Raw genomic sequence first — 24,778 nt, 5'->3', positions numbered from 1 at the left:
CACTGAGATCCCATTCGAGTGCATCGCCATGGATCTAGTGGGACCACTGGTCAAGTTCGCCAGAGGACATCAGTACATCCTGGTGGTACTGGACAATGCTACGCAGTATCCGGAGGCCATGCCACTATGAAACTCCTCCTCCAAGTGTATAGCCCGGGAGTTGGTCCATATCTTTTCTAGGACGGGGTTGCCTAAAGAGATTCTAACGGGCCAAGGGACTCTGTTTATGTCAAAGGTGATGAGGGAGTTGTGCAGGATCATGCACACAACTCAGGACCTCAGTCTACCACTACCACCCACAGTCAGATGGCTTGGTGGAGCGGGTTAATAAAACCTTGAAGGCCATGTTGAATAAGGTCATAGATAAAGACAGCCAGGACTGGACTGCCTACTGCCATACCTTCTGTTCTCCATCAGAGATGTCCCACAGGCCTCTACTGGATTCTCCCCTTTCGAGCTGTTGTATGGCCAACACCCCCGTGGACTCCTGGACATAGCAAAGGAGACCTGGGAGGCTGAGGCTACACCCTACAGGAGTGTAATTGAACATGTGGCACAGATGCAAGAGAGGATTGCCAAAGTAGTGGCCATTGTGAAAGAACACCTCCTCAAAGCACAAGAGGCACAGTAAGGGTGTAGAAAAGGTCGGCGAGGGTGAGACACTTCAACCCAGGAGATCGGGTACTGGTGCTGGTACCTACAGTGGAGAGCAAATTCCTGGTTAAGTGGCAGGGCCCCTATGAAGTGGTTGAAAAGGTTGGCCTAAGATGCCAAGGAGAAGACGGCCTTTTCAACTCCAGATGGGTGTTTCCAGTACACCAAGATGCCGTTTAGGTTGCAGGGAGCCAGAGAGCCATGGACCGGATCCTAGCTCCCCACAAGAAGTATGCAGCAGCCTACCTGGATGATCTACAGCAAGGATTTGGGAAGCCATCTGAGCAAAGTCCAGGCAATATTCGATGCTCTGCGGAAGGCAGGGTTTTCCATCAACCCGAAGAAATGTGCCATGGGCATTGAGGAAACCAAATATTTGGGCTATGGTAGGCAAAAAAACAAATCAAAGCGTTCCTGGGCATCATGGGCTACTACTGACAGTTAATCCCCAACTTAGCCATGGTAGCCGCCCCTTTGACAGACCTCCTGAAAGGGGAAAAGTCGGCTATGGCTAAGTGGTCTCCAGAAGCTGAGACGGCTTTCCCAGGAACTGAGACAGGCTCTGTGTAAACAGCCAGAGCTGGTAGCGTCGGATTTCTCAAAGGAGTTTGTGGTCCAGATGGACGCGTCAGATGTCGGACATCGTGGAGAAGGAATGTTTGGCCATCAAGAGGGCGTTGGACACTCTAAGGTACTACCTCTTAGGCAGTAAGTTCAGGCTGGAATCAGACCATGCCCCACTAAGGTGGATGAGCGAGAAGAAGGGGAACAATGCTCGAGTGACCAGGTGGTTCCTAGCCCTTCAGGATTTTAGCTTCCATGTAGAGAATAGACCCGGGAAACGGCATAGCAATGATGATGCATTTTCGAGTGTCCACTGTTTGGTAGCGGAAGGTGCCAAGCCCCTCGGCTTCAGGCAGAGGGGGGGTATGTAATATGGCCGCCGGACGGTTGGTAGCTTCGGTGATGTAAACCCGGGAAGTATGCTCCAGCACACATAGTGCTGAGAGGGTTAACAGGGAGTATCAGAGCCAGCTTTTACGAGCAGTCATAAGAGTTGGGAGGGATTGGCTGTTCACATATCCCCACATCAGGCCCTGTGTATAAAATGGAGACCGAGTGTCTCATTCTGTGTCTGTGGCTGGAGGTGTGGAGACCTCCAGTGGGGCGAACCCGCAGCACTGTATGGACTGTTTTCTTGTTTGTTACTTTATTAAAAAAGAAAAACTGAAATATCACATGGTCATAAGTATTCAGACCGTTTGCTCAGACACTCATATTTAAGTCACATGCTGTCCATTTCCTTGTGATCCTCCTTGAGATGGTTCTACTCCTTCATTGGAGTCCAGCTGTGTTTAATTAAACTGATAGGACTTGATTTGGAAAGGCACATACCTGGCTATATAAGACCTCACAGCTCACAGTGCATGTCAGACCAAATGAGAATCATGAGCTCAAAGGAACTGCCCAAGGATCTCAGAGACAGAATTTTGGCAAGGCATATATCTGGCCAAGATTATAAAAGAATTTCTGCATTACTGAAGGTTCCTAAGAGTACAGTGGCCTCCATAATCCTTAAATGGAAGACGTTTGGGATGACCAGAAGTCTTCCTAGACCTGGCCGTCCTGCCAAACTGAGCAATCATGGGAGTAGAGCCTTGGTGAGAGAAAGGTAAAGAAGAACACCAAGATCACTGTGGCTGAGCTCCAGAGATGCAGTAGGGAGATGGGAGATAGTTCCACAAAGTCAACTATCACTGCAGCCCTCCACCAGTTGGGCCTTTATGGAAGAGTGGCCCGATGGAAGACTCTCCTCAGTGCAAGACATATGAAAGCCCTCATAGAGTTTGCTCAAAAATATATGAAGGACTCCCAGACTTTGAGAAATAAGATTCTCTGGTCTGATGAGATGAAGACAGAACTTTTTGGTGATAATTCTAAGCGGTATGTGTGGAGAAAACCAGGCACTGCTCATCACCTGCCCAATACAATACCAACAGTGAAACATGCTGGTGGCAGCATCATGCTATGGGGGTGTTTTTCAGCTGCAAGGACAGGACGACTGGTTGTAATTGAAGGAAACATGAATGCGGCCAAGTACAGAGATATACTGGATGAAAACCTCTTCCAGACTGCTCTGGACCTCAGACTTGGCTGAAGGTTCACCTTCCAACAAGACATTGGCCTAAGCACACAGCTAAAATAACAAAGGAGTGGCTTCAGAACAACTCTGTGACCATTCTTGACTGGTCCAGCCAGAGCCCTGACCTAAACCCAATTGAGCATCTCTGGAGAGACCTGAAAATGGCTGTCCACTAACGTTCACCATCCAACCTGACAGAACTGGAGAGGATCTGCAAGGGAGAATGGCAGAGGATCCCCAAATCCAGGTGTGGAAAAACTTGTTGCATCATTCCCAAGAAGACTCATGGCTGTACTGGCTCAAAAGGGTGCTTCTACTCAATACTGAGCAAAGGGTCTGAATACTTATGACCATGTGATATTTCAGTTTTTCTTTTTTAATAAATTTGCAAAAATTTCTACATTTTTGTTTTGTTTTAGTCAAGAAAAAAAAATAACTTTTTAGAATTTACCAAATGGCTGCAATGAAACAAAGAGTGAAAAATGTAAAGGGGTCTGAATACTTTCCGTACCCACTGTTTCTTGAGAAAGGTTCCATGAACTGAAACATTGCCATTTGGGCTAAATAAAGTTCATATTTTTCAAAAAATCTTGTTGTTGGAGTGCTGCCTTCGTTTTTTGATCTATACTATGGGTCAAATTGAACGTTTGTGTTGGGGCTTGGCACCCAATGTGAGTAATTAAATGGCGCCGTTCTATAAATCTTTTTGTAGTTTTTTTTTTTTATCGCCTCCATAGGCTTGCATTGGAGAGTCTCGTCCGAAGCATGCTGCAATTTTTTTCTCATCCAAATTCCACCTGAGAAAAAAAAAATTGCAGACCAGCACTACCTCTTTGAATCACATTGGTACAAGTGCAATCTGATTTTTTAGCACTTGTCTGATTTATATGCAGATGTGTGCGAGGCCTCAAATTATGTTTTTCTCTGAAACGCCTGAGCATTTCAGAATTAAGCATACCTGGCTGAATTTATACAGCCAGTTCCTGATACATGTTGTCCCTGCATCCGTCAGTATACATCATCTGTCAGGTTCTCTTTTTAAAAAAAAAAAAAAAAACCTTAATGGGAATGCTTCTTTAATTACTGTAGTAAGGCAAATCCAGTAATATACTCACTGTCAGGACTCGACCGCTGGAATCGGAAAACAAAGCCATCACGTGACCACTCTTATACGATTTTCGTATCTATGATCGTGTGCTGACTAGTCTCTCTTCCTGCTTCTCTCAATGGAGTAGGGGCTGTAGTGTTTCACTGAACATTGGGAGAATAAAGAAGAGAACCTAGTCAGCACGAGACTAAGTATGACAATCGAATATGAGCCATTGCATGATGACTACTCAAACCGCTGAATCTGTGTATAGGAGCAAGCGCCAAACTGTATTTTTACCCAGGGTGCAGGAAAACCTAGGTTCACTTCTGACAACATGACATAGTGACCAGTGTCATAACACAGACTATGTGGTTTTCAATAGATGACTGCATGTAGCCGAAAATGCTAAAATGGTTTGACAGGTTACATTTCTCTCTTTGGTGTTGACTAGTACATTATCTTATAGTTATGTCACTTGATTGGAACAAGACTTTACTTTATGTCTTAATTTGTTAAAATCAATAATTCAGTATTTTTATGCAATATACTATGTCTGGTATTGCAAAACAACAGTAGACTGAAGACATTGTGTATTAAGTGTGAAAGTGTGCTGAAAGGGTAGAAGCCTGGGTGAGGGGAAGGGGTCAAAGAGTTTGCAAGGAATGCTTTACACACTCAGCCCCCACATCACTTACATTCCAGCAGCCTGCTGTGATGTCTTCTGAGTCACAGGAAGGGTTGGAGCAGGAAGGGGGTGGAGGCGCTCTTTAAATCTAGAACCAAAAAGCCTGTCACAGAGCAAACAGATGAAAGACGGTAATCAATCGTTCATTTACGTCTTCTAACCTACTTTTGTTGATTTGTGTCTGTATGTCAGTGCTTGCTTAACGCAAAAAAAGTGAGTGTAAATGGCTGTGCAATGCAGAATAGTATTTGTCTGACATTGTAAGAAGTTTACGCTTCAATCACTTTGATATAGAAGAGAACTTGGCGCAATGTGTTTTTTAGACAAATTTACCTATTAGTAGATGATGATTTAAATGAATTTCCTTCATACAAAGTAATGGTTAAATATGTTTGTCTGTACATCTGATATGTGTAGTCATCATTTATTTAAAGGGGTTGTCCACTGCTTGGACAAGCTTTTTCTTAAATGCTATATTCCCAACTGTAGAATAAAAATAATAGGCATGCCCCGCACCAACGCCATTCTAGCAATGACATTGGCTGCGGAACTCACGTGGCATAACAATCAGTGGCAGTCACTAATGGGTTGCAGTGCTCACACCGTACATCCAAGGTCCATCCAAAGGCAGCATGCGCGAAGAAGCCCAATAGCGACCACTGATTGGCTGTAATGTCACACGAGCCCTGAGAGACCCTGCGCCAACATCGCTGGAATGGTGCCAGTGCAGGTGGTGAATATCGGTTATTTTTAATTTTTCACTGGGGGACATTGTATTTGGGGTTGTCCAAGTAGTGTAATGGAAATCATTTTTTGAATATATCATGGTCATATTATGCTATATAGTTAGTGACCAGGGTGCAATTCAAGACATCCTTATCATATGAGCCACATAGTATTCAGTACAACATTCTTTTAGCATTTCCTGTGCAACTGTTGTGCATAATATAAACTGAAGGGTGGTGAGTGACCCAAGGCAAATATGATGAATCGTGCACACTTTATTTATATATGTGAGCATTTAGATTTAAGTAATAATAACATGTACATGTTAAATGTATCAAATTAAAGCTGTTTGCATTTTTTATAAGTTAAAATGAAATATAAAATGGCAAAACACACATACACATAGTAAAAATAGCAGGTGAGCCAGCAACAGAGATATTGTCCAAAATAGAATGAAGGAGAGAAAAGAGTAGAGAGTATGGTATTCAGGAAAAATGCTGAAAATAAACTTCCTGATATGGGGATTGATTCCACAAGTGCTGTTATGGCAAAATGTGTCTCACCCACCAAACACCCAACTCACGTTTCACAAGTCCCTTTGTATGTGATACATTATTGGCTCACCTGCCATCTTTACGATGTATATGTATTTTAGCATTCTATGTCTTTTTAACATGTAAAAAATACATGTAGCTTTTATTGGATACTTGAATCCTACACACTTTCTCTTGTTGGTCAATATTGTGCATAATAGTTAGCTAATTTCTCTTCCCAATGTTATTAGAAATTGTTCACTTGTGACTTGAATACCAAGAAAGTAGCATGCGAAGGTGGTACCTGCATTCTTCTCCTTAAGGTCCCCTTCATGTGTCCAATTTTCTCGTTCATCATCTATCTGTGTTTTAATATGAACACATACCCACTTTATAGTCTGTGGCGTAGTTCACAAGTGTTTTTTTTTACCACAAAAAACAAAAACAAAAAAAGAACTTAAGATGTCTGTTAGTGATGCTGCTCACAAACTAGGTTCACCCCTGTAAGTCCATGAGTCACCAACTAAGGACTTTTTCACACGTACATGTTTCCAGTACGAGTGGTGACAGTTTCCACACTTACTGGAGACACTGACACACGCAGACCCATTCAAATCTATGGGTCTGCGCAGATATGAGTGTGTTTCCACGGACCTTGTGTCCCTCTGCTCCACACGCTGACATGTCCATTTTTTTGCGGATGTACAGTCCCCAAAAGTGTCTCATACGAATAACATCCGTGTGTCATCAGTGTGACATGGACCAGTGCCTGGGAATCAGTGCTACAGTTAGCGCTGTTCCCAAGCGCCGGGTGCTGGTCAGCACCAGCAGGGACCATGATGAGGGTAGTAGTAGTCTGCTCCCAGAGTGGCCCTGTATAAAAATAAGAATAAAATAATAAAATCCATATACTCACCTGTCCGGAGATGTCCCCCTTTGTAATCCTCTGACCGCTGATGATGAGAATGTTTTTTCATGACATATTGTACTTTATAGTGGTAAAATTAATTTGATATCACTTGCGTTTATTTGTGAAAAAAAAAACAGAAATTTGGCGATAATTTTTTAAATTTTGCAATTTTCAAACATTGAATTTTCAGGTCCTTAAATTAGAGAGATATGTCACACAAAATAGTTAATAAATAACATTTCCCACATATCTACTTTACATCAGCAGAATATTGGAACCAAATTTTTTTGTTATGAAGTTATAAGGGTTAAAATTAGACCAGCGATTTCTCATTTTTCCAACAAAAATTACAAAACCATTTTTTTAGGGACCACATCACATTTGAAGTGACTTTGAGGGGTCTTTATGACAGAAAATACCCAAAAGTGACACCATTCTAAAAACTGCACCCCTCAAGGTGCTCAAAACCACATTGAGGTACTTCACAGGAATTTTTGGAATGTGGAAGGAAACAATGAACATTTAACTTTTTTTCACAAAAATGTAACTTTAGACACAATTTTTTTTTATTTTTGCAAAAGGTAACAGGAAAAAATGGACCCCACAATTTGTTGTGCAATTTTTCCTGAGCACGCAGATATCCTGTATGTGGGGAAAAAACACTGTTTGGGCACATGGCATGGCTCGGAAGGGAAGGAGCGCCATTTACCTTTTTGAATGTAAAATTTGTTTGAATAATTTTTGGATGCCATGTTGCGTTTGGGGAGACCCTGATGTGCCTAAACAGTGGAAACCTCCCACAAGTGACACCATTTTGGAAACTAGACCCTTCAGTGAACTTATCTAGATGTGTGGTGAGCACTTTGAACCTCCAAGTGCTTCACATAAGTTTATAACGTCTAGCTATGAAAATGAAAAAAATCCCCTTTTTCCCGAAAAAAATGTTTTAGCCGCAATTTTTTTATTTTTAAGGGGTTAACAAGAGAAAATTGACCACAAAATTTGTCGTGCAATTTCTCCTGAGCACGCAGATACCCAATATGTGGGGGGAAACTATTATTTGGGCGCATGGCAGAGCTCGAAAAGGAAGGCGTGACATTTTGGGACGCAGACTTTGATGGAATGGTCTGCAGGTGTTATATCGCATCTGGAGAGCCCTTGATGTGCCTAAACAGTGTAAAACCCCCACAAGTGACCCCGTCTTGGAAACTAGACCCCTCAAGGAATTTATTTAGATGTGTGGTGAGCACCCTGAGCCCACAGGTACTTCACCGAATTTTACAAAGTGGATCTGTAAAAATGAAAACAATTAATTTTTCCCATAAAAAGGTTGTTTTAGCCCCAAATATTTTCATTTCCACAAATATAGCAGGAGAAAATAGACTCCAAAATTTGTTGTGCAATTTCTCCTGAGTACGCCGATACCCCAAATGTGGTCAAAAACTACTTTTGAGACACAGTGCAAAGCCCAGAAGGGAAGAAGCGCCATATGGGAGTTCATATTTTGCTGGGCTGGTTTGACAATGCCATGTCACATTAACAGAGCCCCTAAGGTGCCAGAACAACAGAACTCCCCATAAGAGGCCCTATTTTAGAAACTACATATCTCAATGAATTCATCTAGCATTGCAGTGAGCATGTTGACACCACATGTGCCTCACAGAATTTTGCACCATTGGGTGATGAATCATAGAATCATAGAATCATAGAATGGTAGAGTTGGAAGGGACCTCCTGGGTCATCTGGTCCAACCCCCTGCTCAAAGCAGGATTCACTAGATCATCTCAGACAGATGTCTGTCCAGCCTCTGTTTGAAGACGTCCATTGAAGGGGAACTCACCACTTCTCGTGGCAGCCTGTTCCACTCATTAATCACCCTAACTGTCAAAAAGTTTTTTCTAATATCTAATCTGTGTCTCCTCCCATTTAGTTTCATCCCATTGCTTCTAGTCTTTCCTTGTGCAAATGAGAATAAAGATGATCCTTCTACAATGTGACAGCCCTTGACATATTTGTAGACAGCTATTAAGTCTCCTCTCAGTCTTCTTTTTTGCAAGCTAAACATTCCCAAATCCTGCAACCGTTTCTCATAGGACATGGTTTGCAGACCAGTCACCATTCTGGTCGCTCTTCTCTGAACTTGCTCCAGTTTGTCTATGTCTTTTTTAAAATGTGGTGCCCAAAACTGTACACAGTATTCCAGATGAGGTCTGACCAAAGAGGAGTAAAGACCGATAATGACTTCACGTGATCTAGACTGTATGCTTCTGTTAATACATCCCAGAATTGTATTTGCCTTTTTTGCTGCTGCATCACACTGTTGACTCATGTTCAGCTATGATCTATTAGTATACCTAAGTCTTTTTCACATGTACTGTTGCTTAGCTCTATTCCTCCCATTCTGTATATGCTTTTTTCATTTTTATTGCCCAGATGTAGTACTTTGCATTTTTCCCTGTTAAAAACCATTCTGTTGGTTGCTGCCCACTGCTCCAGTTTATTTAGGTCTTTTTGAATCCTCTCTCTCTCTTCTCTAGTATTAGCTATCCCTCCTAGCTTTGTGTCATCAGCAAATTTAATCAGTTTACCCTCAATTCCTTCATCTAAATCATTGATAAAGATGTTGAACAATACAGGTCCCAGGATGGAGCCCTGTGGTACCCCACTTGAGACATTCATCCAGCTGGATGTGAAGCCATTTACAACCACCCTTTGAGTCCGATCACTAAGCCAGTTATGAATCCACCTAACAGTTGCCTGGTCCATTGCATACTTGGTCATTTTTTCAATAAGGATGGTGTGAGATACTTTGTCAAATGCTTTGCTGAAGTCAAGATATACTATATCTACAGCATTTCCCTGATCCACCCAGTCAGTGATTCTGTCATAGAAGGAAATTAAGTTAGTCTGACATGACTTGTTAGTTACAAACCCATGCTGACTCTGGTTAATCACTTCATTCTTATCCATGTACTTACATACATGTTGTTTAATAATTTGTTCAAAGATCTTTCCTGGTATAGAAGTCAGACTCACCGGCCTATAGTTCCCTGGGTCCACCTTCTTCCCCTTTTTGAAGATAGGAACAACATTTGCTCTTCTCCAGTCTTCTGGGACTTCTCCTGTTCTCCAAGAATTTTCAAAGATTATGGAGAGTGGTTCTAAAATTTCTTCTACGATCTCCTTCAGTACTCTGGGGTGTAATTCATCTGGACCTGGAGACTTGAACTCATTTATGTTAGCTAAATATTCCCTCACAATCTTTCTGTTTACAGATAACTTGGATTCCTCTATTCCTTTAAAAGGACAGTGAAGATCAGTTGATGTTACATTTTCTTTCTGAGAGAAAACAGATGCAAAATAGGAATTAAAAAGTTCGGCCTTCTCAACATCCTCTCTTACCATTTCTCCATTTTCATCCTGTAAAAATCCTATAGCATCTTTGACTTTTCTTTTACTTTTGACATACCCCCAAAATCCTTTTTTATTGCTTTTGACATCTCTTGCAAGCCTTAATTCATTGTCAGCTTTAGCTAACCTGATACGTGCCCTACAGGATCTGCAGACTGCATTATAATCTTCTTTAGATATGCCTCCCTCTTTCCATTTAATAAACATTTCTTTCTTTCTTTTTAGCATGTGTTTAAGTTCTGTGTTCATCCATCCTGGTTTCCTTAAATGCTTCCCATTCTTCCTACTTTTCGGGATTGTTAACGATTGTGCTTTGAGAATCTCATTTTTAAAAATTTCCCATCCTTCCTGGACATTTTTGTCCTTAAGGACATCCAGCCATTGGATCCCTCCTATTCTCTTTCTGAGTCTCTTAAAATCTGATGAAGAAAATGAAGAAAGAATAATTACATTTTTACCACCAAAATTTTGTTTTAGCCCAAGATTTTAAATTTTCACACTGGAAAATGGGTAAAAAAGGCACCAAAATGTGTCACACAATTTTTCCTGAATGTGAAATAACCGATATGTGGCTGTACAGTAACTGCTTAGCCACACGGCGAGACTCTGGAGGGACGGAGCTCTATCTGCCTCCTGGAGCGCAGATTTTCCTAGAATAGCATTCAGACTCCATATACAGAGCCCCTAAGTTCTAGAAGAGCTGAATCCCTCCTCAAGTGACCCCATTTTGAAAATTATAACCCTCTGGGAATTTATCTACAGGTGTAGTGAGGATTTTGTTTTACAATAATTTTTATTTTTTTGAAAAAAACTTTTGACTCCATGAGTGTTTTACAGAAACAAACAGCAGTGGATGCTGCTGAGTGAAAATTGCGAACTGCCGTTGTAGTGACCAGTACATTATGCCCAACTCGTACTTCTGCTATAATGAGGCAGCAGAATTACTATGGACTCCATCTGCCTCTGTTTAGCGGTGTCCTTTTCTCCAGAGGTTCACAGAACTGTGGCCGACGGCAATTTTATGCACGCCTACTAAACAGACGGACACCGTGGGATCACAGGCCAGACGGCGTCCACAGTGCCTCCATCTGCCTCATCACAGGGAAATCTTCCATCGGGATTCCATCTGAATCACGTAATTCAGAGATTTTCACGGAAACCCCTGTTTAAGCGCTCAGCGCAGAGCGCTGGATAGGTTTGAGTCAAGCCATACTGCGATCTTTGGGAGGCAGAATGAAAAAATCACCAGCCGGTAAAGAATTGGTTTTATTATTTTTTTCGCTGTTCCTCATGCGGTTTAAATGATTAGACGACTTTATTCTTCAGGTCGGTGTGATTACAGCGATACCAGATTTATATCGGGTTTTTATGTTTGGCTGCTGTCATGCATTAAAAAACTTGTTTTTTGTTGCAAAAACTAGTTTTTGCATCGCCATGTTTTCAGAGCTATAATTTTTCCATATTTTGGCCAACGGAGTCATGCAATGGCTTCTTTTTTGCAGGACAAGTTGACGTTTTTATTGGTACCATTTTTGGGCATGTGACTTTTTTTATCGCTTTCTATTCCGATTTTTGGGAGGAAAGAATAAACAAAAACCAACAAATCAGGAATTTGTTTTTTTGGGGTTTTTTTTATGCCGTTCTGCGTGTGGTGAAATTGATGAGGCAGATTTATTCTTCGGGTTAGTCCATTTACAACAATACTATATTTATATACTTTTTTATGTTTTGGCGCTTTTTACTCAAAAAATATTTTATAGAAAAAATATTTATTTTGCTTTATTCTGAGAGCTATAACTTTTTTATTTTTCAGCTGATGGAGCTGTTTTTATGCAGGATAAGATGATGTTTTCAGTGCTCCCATTTCTATTTCTATTGGTCTTTTTGATCGCGTTTTATTCCACTTTTTGTTCGGTGGTATGATGATAAAGCATAGTTTTTTGCTTTGTTTTTTATTTTTATTTTTTACCGTGTTCACTAAAGGGGTTAACTAGTGGGACAGTTTTATGTGTCAGGTCGTTCCGGACGTGGCGATACCAAATATGTGTACTTTTATTGTTTTTGTTTATATATATATATATATGTATAGTGACAGAGTCACTGGTATGATATATGGGGGAGGTATGTGTCACGCAGGTTGCTAGCCTTTGTGAACTGAAACGAATAAACTTTCTGCCAGCATGTTATATGCTGAAGGGGTTAACTTTTAAAGGGAGTGGTTTTGTGGAGATGGGAGGGAATTCCCTCTACCTCCACCTCAGGGTGTGGCTGAGCAATGTTTAAATGTTCAGTCCTGTTTTTTTTTCTCTGTTGTGGTTTGGAGAGGCAAGGTCTCCAGACTGGACAGCCATAGCTCAGGAGGGAGCTGAATGCTGGACATAACCTGTGTGGGTGAATCCCATCCTCATATGGACTCTTCTATCGTTTATTCTTTTGTTTTTTTGTTTTGCCAGTAATGTTGTGTTTATTTTTGCTGGAGTGCAGGGCTTTACATCGTTTAATAAAGCCTGCAGAGAAAACCCAGATTCCTGTGTCTACTTCATTAACGTGCAAACAGGCCGAGCGAGTCATCTTGCCACAGTATATACATATATATATATATATTTATATATAATTTTTAAAATTATTTTATGATTTTTTAAAAAAATATTTGTACAACTTTTTTTTCACTTTTTTACTTTGTCCCACTATGGGACTTTCGCTTTCTACATTCTGACTGCAGGCATAAGATCACTGCTATACCTTATAAGTAATGATGAGCGAGAGTGCGCGCCACTGCTCGGTACTTGCCCGAGCATCTCACTGCTCGAGATGCTCGGCGCTCGCCAAGTATTTTAGGGGTTGCTCGGCGGCACTGCTCGAGATGCTCGGCGCTCGCCAAGTATTTTAGGGGTTGCTCGGCGGGAGCTCGGGTCTCCTCTCTGCATGTTTGGCGCTCTTTACAGAGCCAATGAACATGCAGAGATTGCTTGCCACTCACTGTAATGCCGTAGCCATGTTGGTTGTGGGCATTACAGTGATTGGCTGGCCGCATAGCGTCATCGGATCCATATCAGACCTGGCGAAGCCATGCTCATCACAGTCACTCCGGAATCAGACAGTGTAGGGAGAGGTGCTGCTGCGTCAGGGAGAGATTTGCTTGTGTATTAGGTAGTGTAGGGAGAAAAGCCGTACATTACACATATCCATCTTAACAAACAGTCCTTCTGAGGACTAATCCATCTGCAGAGATATCAGGCAGGCAGGGTGTATAGGCAGGCAATGTATATAGCAGACTGCAGTGCATACAGCACAAGAGGCTCCATTCCAATTCTGCCTTCTGCTGCTGTTAGATATTGCTATACAAAGCACCAGGTCTCAGGGGCCGGGAATACTTTTCTTTGGATCTTAATCCTCATAATTTGCTTAAAAAGCAATCCAGAGAACACGGTTTTTCTGCGCCATTTGCTTGTTGGCACTGCAGAATACAGCCAGGTCCTTTCCATATTACAGCGCTAGAAATCCAGCTATTTAAAACTGTGTTTTCTCCGTCACACGGATCACATATACTTTGTCAGAAAATACTGCCATTTCTGGCCTCCATTAAGAATTTCCTTTAGTGTGTCAGTGAAGCAATTCACAGCAGTTTGCTGTTCAAACTACTTACCTACAGGCCAGGTATTAAAAGCTCTGTTTTCTCCGTTACACAGATCACATATAAGTTTGCTCCAAACTCAGTCATTTGTAGTGAGCGTGCAAGGCACGTGGCAAGGGATGGGGAACTGAGAGAAAAGAAGCAAAGGGTAGAGCAGGCACCAAGCATAGTAAATAATCAAATATAGAGGCAGTGTGTTGAAAACATTGTAGAAATGTTATTATAGAAAAGACATACAACACCACTTAGTTAAAAAATACAGTTAAAAAACATATAAGACAAGAAAAAACGCATGGACAAAAATAACCCTCTGGAGAGTTCTAATATGTGAATCCAATATAATGTGCATACAGATATATACATCAGAGAATATATGGCACAAATATAATGTGAGATCCAATGATCCTGGTAGTATAAACAAACTGCTATAATAAGCCCTCTAGATGATCTGTATGACGTAGGTATAGTATAATATAAGATTCAATGCTAACAGATTACTATGATGAGCCCTCTAAATAATGAATAGAAATGTCACTGTAATAGTGAATTCTAACCTCAGGGAAGAATATACCCTCCCAGAAATAAGTGCATATCTATCAGATAAGAATCTAACAGAGAGGCTACATGAATCAATCAGAAAGTATGATACTAACCATGTGGGTTCACACTGGAATACAGGGTAACTGGACGTGATGGTAATGGTGCATGCAGAGGCCGAGGACAAGGACGTGGGCAAGCTGAAATTGTGCCACAACAAACACCCACATCTTCTCGCCTGACCTTCCTGTCCCAATTTCTAGGGGACCGCAGCACACCACTATTGAACCCAGAGCAGTGTCAAAAGGTTGTTGGTTGGATAGCAGATAATGCTTCCAGTCACTTAGCCACCACCACCACTACCACCACCCTGTCTTCCACACGGTCAAGTCTCAGTAGCCATGAGTCTGGACCGCATATTCCTCACCCTGATCCTCCTTCCTCCCACCATGCTGAGTACCCAGAGACAACTGTTCCCACACTTGGACACTCTGAAGAGCTGTTCACTTTTCCATTTATAGATTCGGGCCTCTCGCCCGGTCCACTTGAAGTGGAGCAAGAGGAGATCGCGTGTAGCGATGCCCAATTATTTGAACAGCCACGGCCGCACGAAGGCGACGGTGGGAAAGTGTCACAAGAGGTGGACGATGGTGAGACACAATTGCCAGAAAGTCAGGAGGAGGACCAGGGTGCTGAAGTGGAAGACGAGGTGGTGGATGATATAGTAGCTGACCCAACCTGGCAGGAGGACATGCAGAGCGAGGACAGCAGCACACAGGGGGAGGGAGGCAGAGCACCCCAACAGGCAGGAAGAAGCAGTGTGGTGGCCGCAGACAGAAGGCAGGCAACCGTTCCCCGTAACACCAACACGAAGGAAGTTGCCAGTACAACTGTTAGGTGTTCCCAAGTCTGTTTGTCTTTTAAAGACTCTGCCGATAACCCCAAAAAGGCCATTTGCATCACCTCCCAGGCCAACATCAGCAGGGGTGGCAAAACGACCAGCCTGACCACCACCAGCATGATCAGGCACATGGCAGCAAAGCACCCGACTTTGTGGTTCAAACCCCAGGGTCCAGGAACAGTGTCTGCAGGTGGCACCATTGCTTCTTCCGCTGTTGTGCAGGCAAGCCAATCGCCTGTCCATAGTGCATGCGAAGATGCCTCCTGCCCTGCACCTGTCATTGCACACTCTCAAGTAGCAGCATCAGGAAGCACGTCCATGTCCTTGTCCCAGAGCAGTGTTCAGTTGTCCATACCCCAGTCCTTAGAACGCAAGCGCAAATATGCAGCCAACGCCCCACAGGCCACACTACTAAATTCTCACATTTCACGACTGCTTGCACTCGAAATGTTGCCTTTTAGGCTCGTGGAGACTGAAGCATTCCGCAACCTGATGGCGGCGGCCGTCCCTCGGTACTCCCGGTGTGCCGTCCCCGCATTACGCAAGCACGTGTCCCAAAACATTAGCCGTGCCCTCAACAATGCAGTTACCGGGTAAGTCCACCTAACCACGGACACGTGGACAAGTGCTTGTGGGCAGGGACGGTACCCCTCGCTGACGGCACACTGGGTTAACATAGTGGAAGCTGGGACCCAGTTGGACCTTGGGACGGAACACGTCCTCCTGACTCCAAGGCTTGCGGTCCCTAGGTAAATCAGGCTTGCCCCCACCGTCTATAGCTCCTGCACCTCATCCTCCTCAGCCTCTTCAGCCCCCATCTCTGAAATGACCACATCAGTCATAAGCTGGAAGCACTGCAGCACTGCCTCGGCCCAGCGGCAACAGGCTGTGCTGAAGCTAATATGCTTAGGTGACAAACCGCACAATGCTGAAGAGTTGTGGACAGCTCTGAAAGAGCAGGCAGATCTGTGGCTCACACCGCTGAACCTACAGCCAGGCATGGTCGTGTGTGACAATGGCCGGAACCTGGTGGCGGCTCTGAGGTGAGGCAAACTCACACATGTACCATGCCTGGCCCATGTGCTTTACCTTGTGGTTCAGCAGTTTCTCAAATCCTACCCGGAGCTGCCGGATCTGCTTGTTAAAGTACGCCGCCTGTGTGCCCGCACAGGCCCTGAGGCGCGAGGTGCTCTCACAAGGAGTGCAAAGTTTTGGAAGATGCTGAGGGAGTACCTTGCCGACCGTACCAACATCCTCCGTGATTCCTCTGTGCCTTATAATTATTGGGCATCTAAGCTGGATACGTGGAATGAACTGGCTCTCTATGCCTTGGAAGTCCTGACCTGCCCTGCCGCCAGCGTTTTATCAGAGCGGGTTTTTATTGCCGCTGGTGGAATTATAACTGATAAGCGCATCCGCCTGTCAACTGAAAATGCTGACAGGCTGACTCTTATAAAAATTAACAAGGGCTGGATTGGGCCAGACTTCTCAACACCACCTAATGAGAGCAGTGTAACATAAACTCAAATCCAGTGTGTTTTCTTGGGCGGTATATTTCCATGCACCTTTTCACACCCACACATGAGTATACGCTTCCTGAATTTGGCTATTTGCTCTTGTCCTCCTCCTTTTCCTCATCCTCCACCACCATATCACCAGGGTGACCGTGGTCTGTGATGCAACACCCACATAATTTTTTTAAAGGGTGTTTATGATGCCCGTAAAAATTTTTTTTTATACAGTACGTTCATGTATACCCCCCAGGGGTAAATGTTTGTCAGCCTATACACTTGTGCATAGGCATTATGTAGCATCGGCGTCTCTGCCTCCTGCCAGGCAGAGACGCTGCCCCTCTCACTTACTCTCTCCCCGCGCTCCCCGCTCTCCTTCTCTTCCTGCTGTCGGCGCGCGCAAAATGGAGGTGCCCGAGCAAAGTTGTTGCACAGTTACTTATCTCTGCCTCAGCCCTCAGGTTCCGCTGCTAGCCTGACTCCTCGTCCTGCCTGCCTGTTATCTGCCCTTTACCTGCCGAATCTGCCAGCCCGCTCACCTGGAGCGCCTGCCTGTTACCTGCCGTGTCTGTCTGCCCGCTCACCTGGGAGTGCTCACTTGTTACCTGCCTGTTACCTGCCTTGTCTGTCAGCCTGCTCACCTGGGAGCACCCGCCTGTTACCTGCCGTGTCTGTCAGCCCGCTCACCTGGGAGCGCTCACCTGTTACCAGCCTGTTACCTGCCGTGCCTGCCAGCCCGCTCACCTGGGAGCACTTGCCTGTGACCTGCCTGTTACCTGCCATCACTTGCCGTGACCACCTGCAGTCCACCTAGAGACTCCTGCCATCACTTGCCGTGACCACCTAGAGACTCCTGCCGTCACTTGCCGTGACCACCTGCAGACCACCTAGAGACTCCTGCCGTCACTTGCCGTGACCACCTGCAGTCCACCTAGAGACTCCTGCCATCGCTTGCCGTGTCTACCTGATAGCCTACCTGGAGGCTTCCGCTCGCCAGCCTGCCTGCTGTGCCTACCTGCTATTCCGGTCAGTCCCTGCCATCTGTACCGTGGGAGTCACCTGCTCCCTTACAAGGTCGTCCCCAGAGTAGCACCTGGTCCCTCGGCTCAGTCCCTCCCTGGTGACGGAGTCGTTAGCCGTCGTACGACCAGGGTCGGTCCGGGTTGATACTTAGTTACGCCCCTCTGGGTCCCTCCTTGCACCGTAGCACAGAGGTTCCACCCCCCGGACCCGTTACACATTACAAGTATAGGAGGCCCACTCCTTTCTAATGGGAACATTTTTTCATGAGGCCCTCCTCCACGTCTCTACCAAGGGGCATTGAAGTGCCTCCAAATTTTTGGCAACCCTTGCATTCACTGCATAGGCCAACACTATGGGAGACTGTCTCCTTTCAAATGGGAATTTTTCATTACTGTGGCCCTGCTCTATGTGTCTTTAAATTCTTAGTGGGGTTTTTCCTAAAATTGGTCAGCCGTTGGACTCACTGCATACCCTATAACTGTATAGCAGACTCTCTCCTTTCTAATGGGAATTTTTCATTACTGTGGCCCTGCTCTATGTGTCTTTAAATTGTTAGTGGGGTTTTTCCCCAATTTTGGCAGCCCCTGCAGTCACAGCATGGGCATTACCACTATAGGAGACCCGCTCCTTTATAATGGGAACATTGTTTTTACTGAGACCCTCCTCTATGTCTCTTCAAAGGAGTATTGGGTTGCGTTCAAATTTTTGGCAGCCCTTGCAGTCACTGGATACGCAATAACAGTATAGGAAACCCACTTGTTAATAATGGGAACAACAAAGCATAGCCGGCTGATGGCTCTCTAACAATAGAGAGGGCCGACTGCTGGCCTTTTACCAATAGTAAGGGCCGTCTGATGGCCCTATAAAAATAGGCTTTATGACTTTCAGAGTCACTCCATCATAAAAAAACAGGATGTGTCTGATGATGTGTCACACACCACATTGCCAGATAAGGTTGTAAAATGTTAAAATGACATTTCCCGGTGAATGCATTTGTCTTAAAAAATAACATAAAAAAACAAAACAATAGGATCTTTCTTTAGTATAAAAAACAGCGTCACCAATTTAACCTCAATGTAATCACATTGTTCAGCTCCTGCACCTCCTCCTCCATCTTCGAAATGACCACATCAGTCACAAGCTGACAGCACTGCAGCACTGTCTTGGCCAAGCGGCAACAGGCTGTGCTGAAGATAACATGCTTAATGCTTAATTGACAAACCGCCCAGCGCTGCAGAGTTGTTGAAAGCTGTAACACAGCAGCCTGATCTGTGGCTCTCACCGCTGAACATACAGCCAGGCATGGTCGTGTGTGACAATGGGCGGATCCTGGTGATGGAGAAATCACACCCAGAATAGAAACGGTTTCCCTCTATGACAGTCTTTTCACCGAGCTAAAGAATATGGCTGTGGTGAGATACAACTCAGCAAAAAAAGCTGGGGACTGACTCCGTACCGTCCCTGGCCACATTCACCTGTCCAAGTGTTTGTGGTTAGGTGGTCCTTCCCAGTAAGTGCACTGGGGAGGGCACGGGTAATATTGTGGGACCCGTGCTTGTGGAAGGCAGAGACGATACCGGGAAAAATAATGGCGGCTGGGGACCGAGTATGGCCACCCAGCCGCCGCCGGCATGAGGTTATGAAAAGCTTCCGCCTCCACGAGCCTAAAAGGCCACATTTCAAGTGAAAGCAGCTTTAGAAGACTTCCTGGGAGAAATGACAGTTGGGTAGATATGGTTTCCCAAGTCCTTTCACCCAGCTAAAGAATATGGCTGTGGTGAAATACAACTCAGCAAAAAAAGCTGTGGACTGGCTCCGTACCATCCCTTGCCACATTCACCTGTCCACGTGTTTGTGGTTAGGCGGTCCTTCCCAGTAAGTGCACTGGGGAGGGCACAGATAATGTTGTGGGACCCGTGCTTGTGGAAGGCGGAGACGACACCAGGAGAAACAGTGGCGGCTGGGGACCGAGTATGGACACCCGGCCGCCGCCGGCATGAGGTTATGAAAAGCTTCCGCCTCCACGAGCCTAAAAGGCCACATTTCAAGTGCAAGGAGTTGTCAAAAAATTGTCAGTATAGTATTGCAGCCAGTGGGTGGGTGGGTGGCTGGCTCCTTACTTGCGCTTGCATTCCAAGGAATGGAGTAGGGACAACTAAACGCTGCACTGGGACAAGGACGTGGACGGTGATTGTTGCAAGTGTGCAACAACAGGTGCATGGCGGGAGGCATCTTCGCATGCGCCAAGGATCACTTATGATGGGCACACCTTTAGGCAGTGACCTGGGAGTCTAACGCTTCCAGAGGTCTTCCCCATGCTGTTCCCATGTCTTTTCAGCACTGTATGCATGTGTCTGATGATGTGTCACACACCACATGGCCAGATAAGGTTGTAAAATCTTAAAATGACATTTCCAGTGAATGCATTTGTCTTTGTTGAAAGCAATGCAAAATTGCAAAAACGCATCAAAAACGCTACGTGTGAACATAACCCAAGGTGTGGAGGAGTATTTTTGGTTTTGGTTATTTATTTTGCCTTATATATAAGTCATTACCCTGGAAAGGATGTTCCTTAATATATTTCCCAGGAAAATCCATTTTGATTTTGTTTTTGTATGTTTTATTGTGAGTCCGTAAAAGTGGCGTAATACTCTGACAACGTTGTTGACAGCAGTGACCTGGGAGTCAGAAATGCTTCCAGGGGTCTTCCCCATGTTGTTTCCATGTCATTTGAGCACTGTTCCCATCGATTTGGGCAATTTTAGGCCCTCTGCAGACCACCGGGGGAAGCCGCCTGAAAAATGCTCGAGTTTCCCATAGACTTACATTGGGCTCGTTGCTCGGGTCGAACACACGAGTATTCCAATGCGCTCGACCCGAGCAACGAGTACCAGAGCAATTTAGTGCTCGCTCATCACTACTTATAACTAGTGTTGAACGAACATGCTCGACACTGCTCGGTACTCGCCCGAGCATCACGCTACTCGGGATGTTCGGCGAGCACCGAGCATTTCCGGGTTACTCGGGCGGGAGCTCGGGTCTCCGCCCTGCATGTTTGGCGCTCTTTACAGAGCCAATGAACATGCAGGGATTGCCAGCCAGTCACTGTAATGCTGCAGCCATGTTGGTTGTGGGCATTACAGTGATTGGCTGGCTGCACAGCGTCACCTCGAGTATTTAAAACGGGGCGCCGCCATCTTGGACACAGTCGCTCAGGATTAGACAGTGTAGGGACAGCGCTGCTGATTTAGGGAGAGATATAAACTGCGAAATAGTTAGTTTAGGGTCTGTAAAGGCTGCCAGAACAAACAAACAGTCCTTTTCAGGACTAATATCCATCCCAGATACCAGGCAGGCAGGCTGTATAGGAGACACAGTGGTTATACCAGCAAACGCTGCATTACAGTCCTGTGTGCTCCTGTTGCTGAAATTGCTGGACTTAGCACCAGGTGTCGGGGGCCAGGAAAATCCTTTTTTTTCATCTAAATCCTCCTTTTTTTTCCCTCCTTCACACTGTACAAATACCCGTCTTATTAACCTTTTGGTGTGTCCCCCCCCCCCCAAAAAAAAGCGTGTCTCTGGTTTTTCAGACACAAATATAACTGTTGAAAATAGTCTGGTGTAGGCTAGAGAAACAGAAGTGTTGTTTTGCACTTCCACGGTTCAAACCTCTGTATTATCCATTTTGGGCCATTTGTATCTAAAAAAAAAACAGTTTGAGTGTGTCGCTCACTGTTCAGCCGCAAATATCTCTATTTAAAAAAGTGTGGTATACCCCAGTAAACAATAACTGTGGTTTTGCCATCCCACGGTAAAAAATCTCTATTATTCAGCTTTTGGTAGTTTTTTCCGTAAAGAAAAACAGTAGTGTCTCCTGACTGTTGTGACACAAAAATATATCTGTTGAAAATAGTCTTGTGTAGGCCCGACATCCCAGTGTGGTTTCGCAGTTCCACGGGTCAAATCACTGTACTATCCAGTTTTGGGCCTTTGGTATCTAAAAAAAAAGCAGTTTGAGTGTGTCGCTCACTGTTCAGCCGCAAATATCTCTATTTAAAAAAGTGTGGTATACCCCAGTAAACAATAACTGTGGTTTTCCTCTTCCACGGTTCTAATCTACTCTTTATTACCCTTTTTCCATTGATAGTGCAAGTGTAAGCTATTTTACTTCATTTACAATGGGCAAGGCACGTGGCAAGGGACATGGAAGTAGACGTTCCGGTGATGGTTCGTGCAGAGGACGGGGCCGTGGCCAAGGTGAAAATGTGCCACAACCAACAGCCACATCTTCTCGCTCCCACTTCTTGACCGAATTACTAGGGAAGCACAGAACAACATCAGTATTGAGAACTGATCAGTGTGAACAGGTTATTAATTGGATAGCAGATAATACTTCCAGTTACCTGGGCACCACCACCTCCGGTCTGTCTTCCACACGGTCAACTCTTAGTAGCCGTAAGTCTCGCATACTCCTCCTCACCCTGATGCTCCTTCCTCCCACCATGCCGAGTGTCGTCAGACAGCTAGTGATCCCACACTTGGACACTCTGAAGAGCTGTTCACTGGTCCATTTCCATATTTGGGCCCCTCGCCTGATACGCCTGAAGTGGTGGAAGAGGAGATCCCATGTTGCGATGCCCAAATATTTGAACAGCCACGGCCACAGGAAGTCGACGTTGACAATCTGTCACAAGAGGTGGACGATGACGAGACACAATTTCCAGGAAGTGAGGAGGAGGATCGTGGTGCGCAAGTGGAAGAGGAGGAGGTGGTGGATGATCTAGTAACTGACCCAACGTGGAAGGAGGACATGCAGAGTGAGGCCAGCAGCACACAGGGGGAGGGAGGCAGAGTACCCCAACAGGCAGGAAGAAGCCGTGTGGTGGCCGCAGACAGAAGGCAGGCAACCGTTCCCCGTAACACCAACACGAGGGACGTTGCCAGTACAAGCAGTAGGTCTTCCAGAGTCTTGAATTTCTTTAAAGACTCTGCTGATAACCCCAAAAAGGCCATATGTTCCACCTGCCATGCCAGCATCAGCAGGGGTGACAAAACTACCAGCCTGACCACCACCAGCATGATCAGGCATATGGCAGCAAAACACCCGACTTTGTGGAGCGAATCCCAGGGTCCACGACCAGTGTCAGCGGGTGTCACCACTGCTTCTTCCACTGTTGTGCGTGCAATAGAACCCCCTGTTGTGTGTGCAAGGCAATCCCCTGTCCATACTGCATGTAAAGATGCCCTCTCCTCTCAGTCTTCACTTGTTATGGCAGTTTCTCAAGAAACAGCATCAACGTCCACGTCCACGTCCCACCGCAGCGTTCAATTGTCCATATCCCAGACCTTTGAACGAAAGCGGAAATTCGCAGCTAACGCCCCACAGGCCACAGTCCTAAATTCGCACATTTCACGACTGCTTGCAATGGAAATGCTGCCTTTTAGGCTGGTGGAGACGGAATCCTTCCGCAATCTTATGGCGGTGGCCGTCCCTCGGTACTCGGTCCCCAGCCGACACTATTTTGCCCGGTGTGCCATCCCCGCACTACACAAGCACGTGTCCCAAAGCATCTGCTGTGCCCTCAACAACGCAGTTACTGGGAGAGGCCACCTGACAACGGACACGTGGACAAGTGCTTGTGGCCAGGGACGGTACATCTCTCTGACGGCACACTGGGTAAACATAGTGGAAGCCGGGACCCAGTCGGACCTTGGGACGGAACACATCCTCCCCACACTGAGGATTGCGGGCCCTATGTCAGTCAGAGTTGCCCCCACAGTGTACAGCTCCTGCGCATCCTCCTCCTCCTCCTCCTCATGTTCAGCCTCCATCTCAGATATCACCACATCAGTTACAAGCTGGAAGCATTGCAGTACAGCCTCCGCCAAGCGGCAACAGGCTGTGCTGAAACTCATAAGCTTAGGTGATAAACCTCACACTGCTTGTGAGTTGTGGACAGCTGTGAAAGAGCAGGCAGATCTGTGTCTGAGACCGCTGAACCTACATCCCGGCATGGTCGTGTGTGACAATGGCCGTAACCTGGTGGCGGCTCTGAGGCGAGGTGAGATCCCACACGTACCATGCCTGGCTCATGTGCTTAACCTCGTGATATTCTTTTTGCTCTTTCAGCGGTTTCTTAAATCGTACCCCGAGTTGCCAGATCTGCTCGTGAAAGTACGCCGCCTGTCAGCTCATATTCGCAAGTCGGCTACAGCTTCCGCCGACCTTGCTGTGTTGCAGCAGCGTTTGCAGCTTCCGGCACACCGACTGGTGTGTGATGTCCCCACACGTTGGAACTCTACCCTCCACATGTTGCAAAGGATTTGTGAGCAGAAGAGAGCAGTTGTGGAGTACCAGCTGCAATAAGGCCGTCGATATTCAGGTCAGACTCCACACATAAGACCTCAGGAGTGGACCTGGATGTCTGACATATGTACCATCCTGACAAACTTTGAGGAGGCCACCAAGATGGTAAGTGGCGATGACGCCATCATTAGTGTCAGCATCCCACTTGTCTGTCTTTTGCAACGCTCTCTGCAGAGAATTAAAGAGGAGGCATTGCAGCCAGAGTATGATGAGATGGATCAAGAAGCCGTAGCGGGCGATTACACACAGCCCAGCCTCATCTCATCCCAACGTGCATTGGGGGACAATGAGGGAGAGGAGGAGGAGGAGGAGGAAGAACAGGAGCTGCTATCATGCGTTGTAGATGGTAGTACCTGTACAAGTGTCATACCATCGGTTCAGCGTGGGTGGCCTGAGGACAGGGGGGAGGAGGAAGAGGAGGAGGAGGAGGAGAGCATGGTCAGTCGTCATCTTGGTGAGGACACGGAAATCTTGCCCGTTACCAGTCTGGCACGCATGGCTGACTTTATGTTATGCTGCCTTAACCGTGACCCTCGCGTTGTCAAAATGTTGGGTGACAGTCATTACTGGTTGGTGACACTTGTAGACCCCCGCTACAAGGAGAACTTTCATTCTCTTATTCCTGAGGTGGAGAGGTCTACAAAAAAGGGGCA

At 45.5% G+C, this 24,778-nt stretch overlaps 1 protein-coding gene across 2 annotated transcripts in view; it reads left to right on the top strand.

Moving 5' to 3' along the window:
- The first annotated feature begins 4,573 nt into the window (after window positions 1-4,573).
- Window positions 4,574-24,778, top strand: part of PPARD (peroxisome proliferator activated receptor delta) — a 404,486-nt gene continuing 384,281 nt past the window's right edge. Inside the window, exon 1 of one of the 2 annotated variants that reach the window (XM_073670643.1) lies at window positions 4,574-4,703. In XM_073670643.1, coding sequence (XP_073526744.1) covers window positions 4,694-4,703 — 10 coding nt within the window. In that variant the 5' untranslated portion in view covers window positions 4,574-4,693. The remainder of the gene's footprint in view (window positions 4,704-24,778) is intronic. The other variant, XM_073670644.1, reaches the window with a different exon arrangement.

This window comes from Phyllobates terribilis, unplaced genomic scaffold, assembly GCF_046119375.1.
Source record: "Phyllobates terribilis strain yellow unplaced genomic scaffold, ASM4611937v1 Scaffold_2__4_contigs__length_985480577, whole genome shotgun sequence".
NCBI classification, from domain to species: Eukaryota; Metazoa; Chordata; class Amphibia; order Anura; family Dendrobatidae; genus Phyllobates; species Phyllobates terribilis.
Note: the sequence above shows the minus strand (reverse complement) of the source record. Positions and strands in the feature narration are given on the sequence as shown.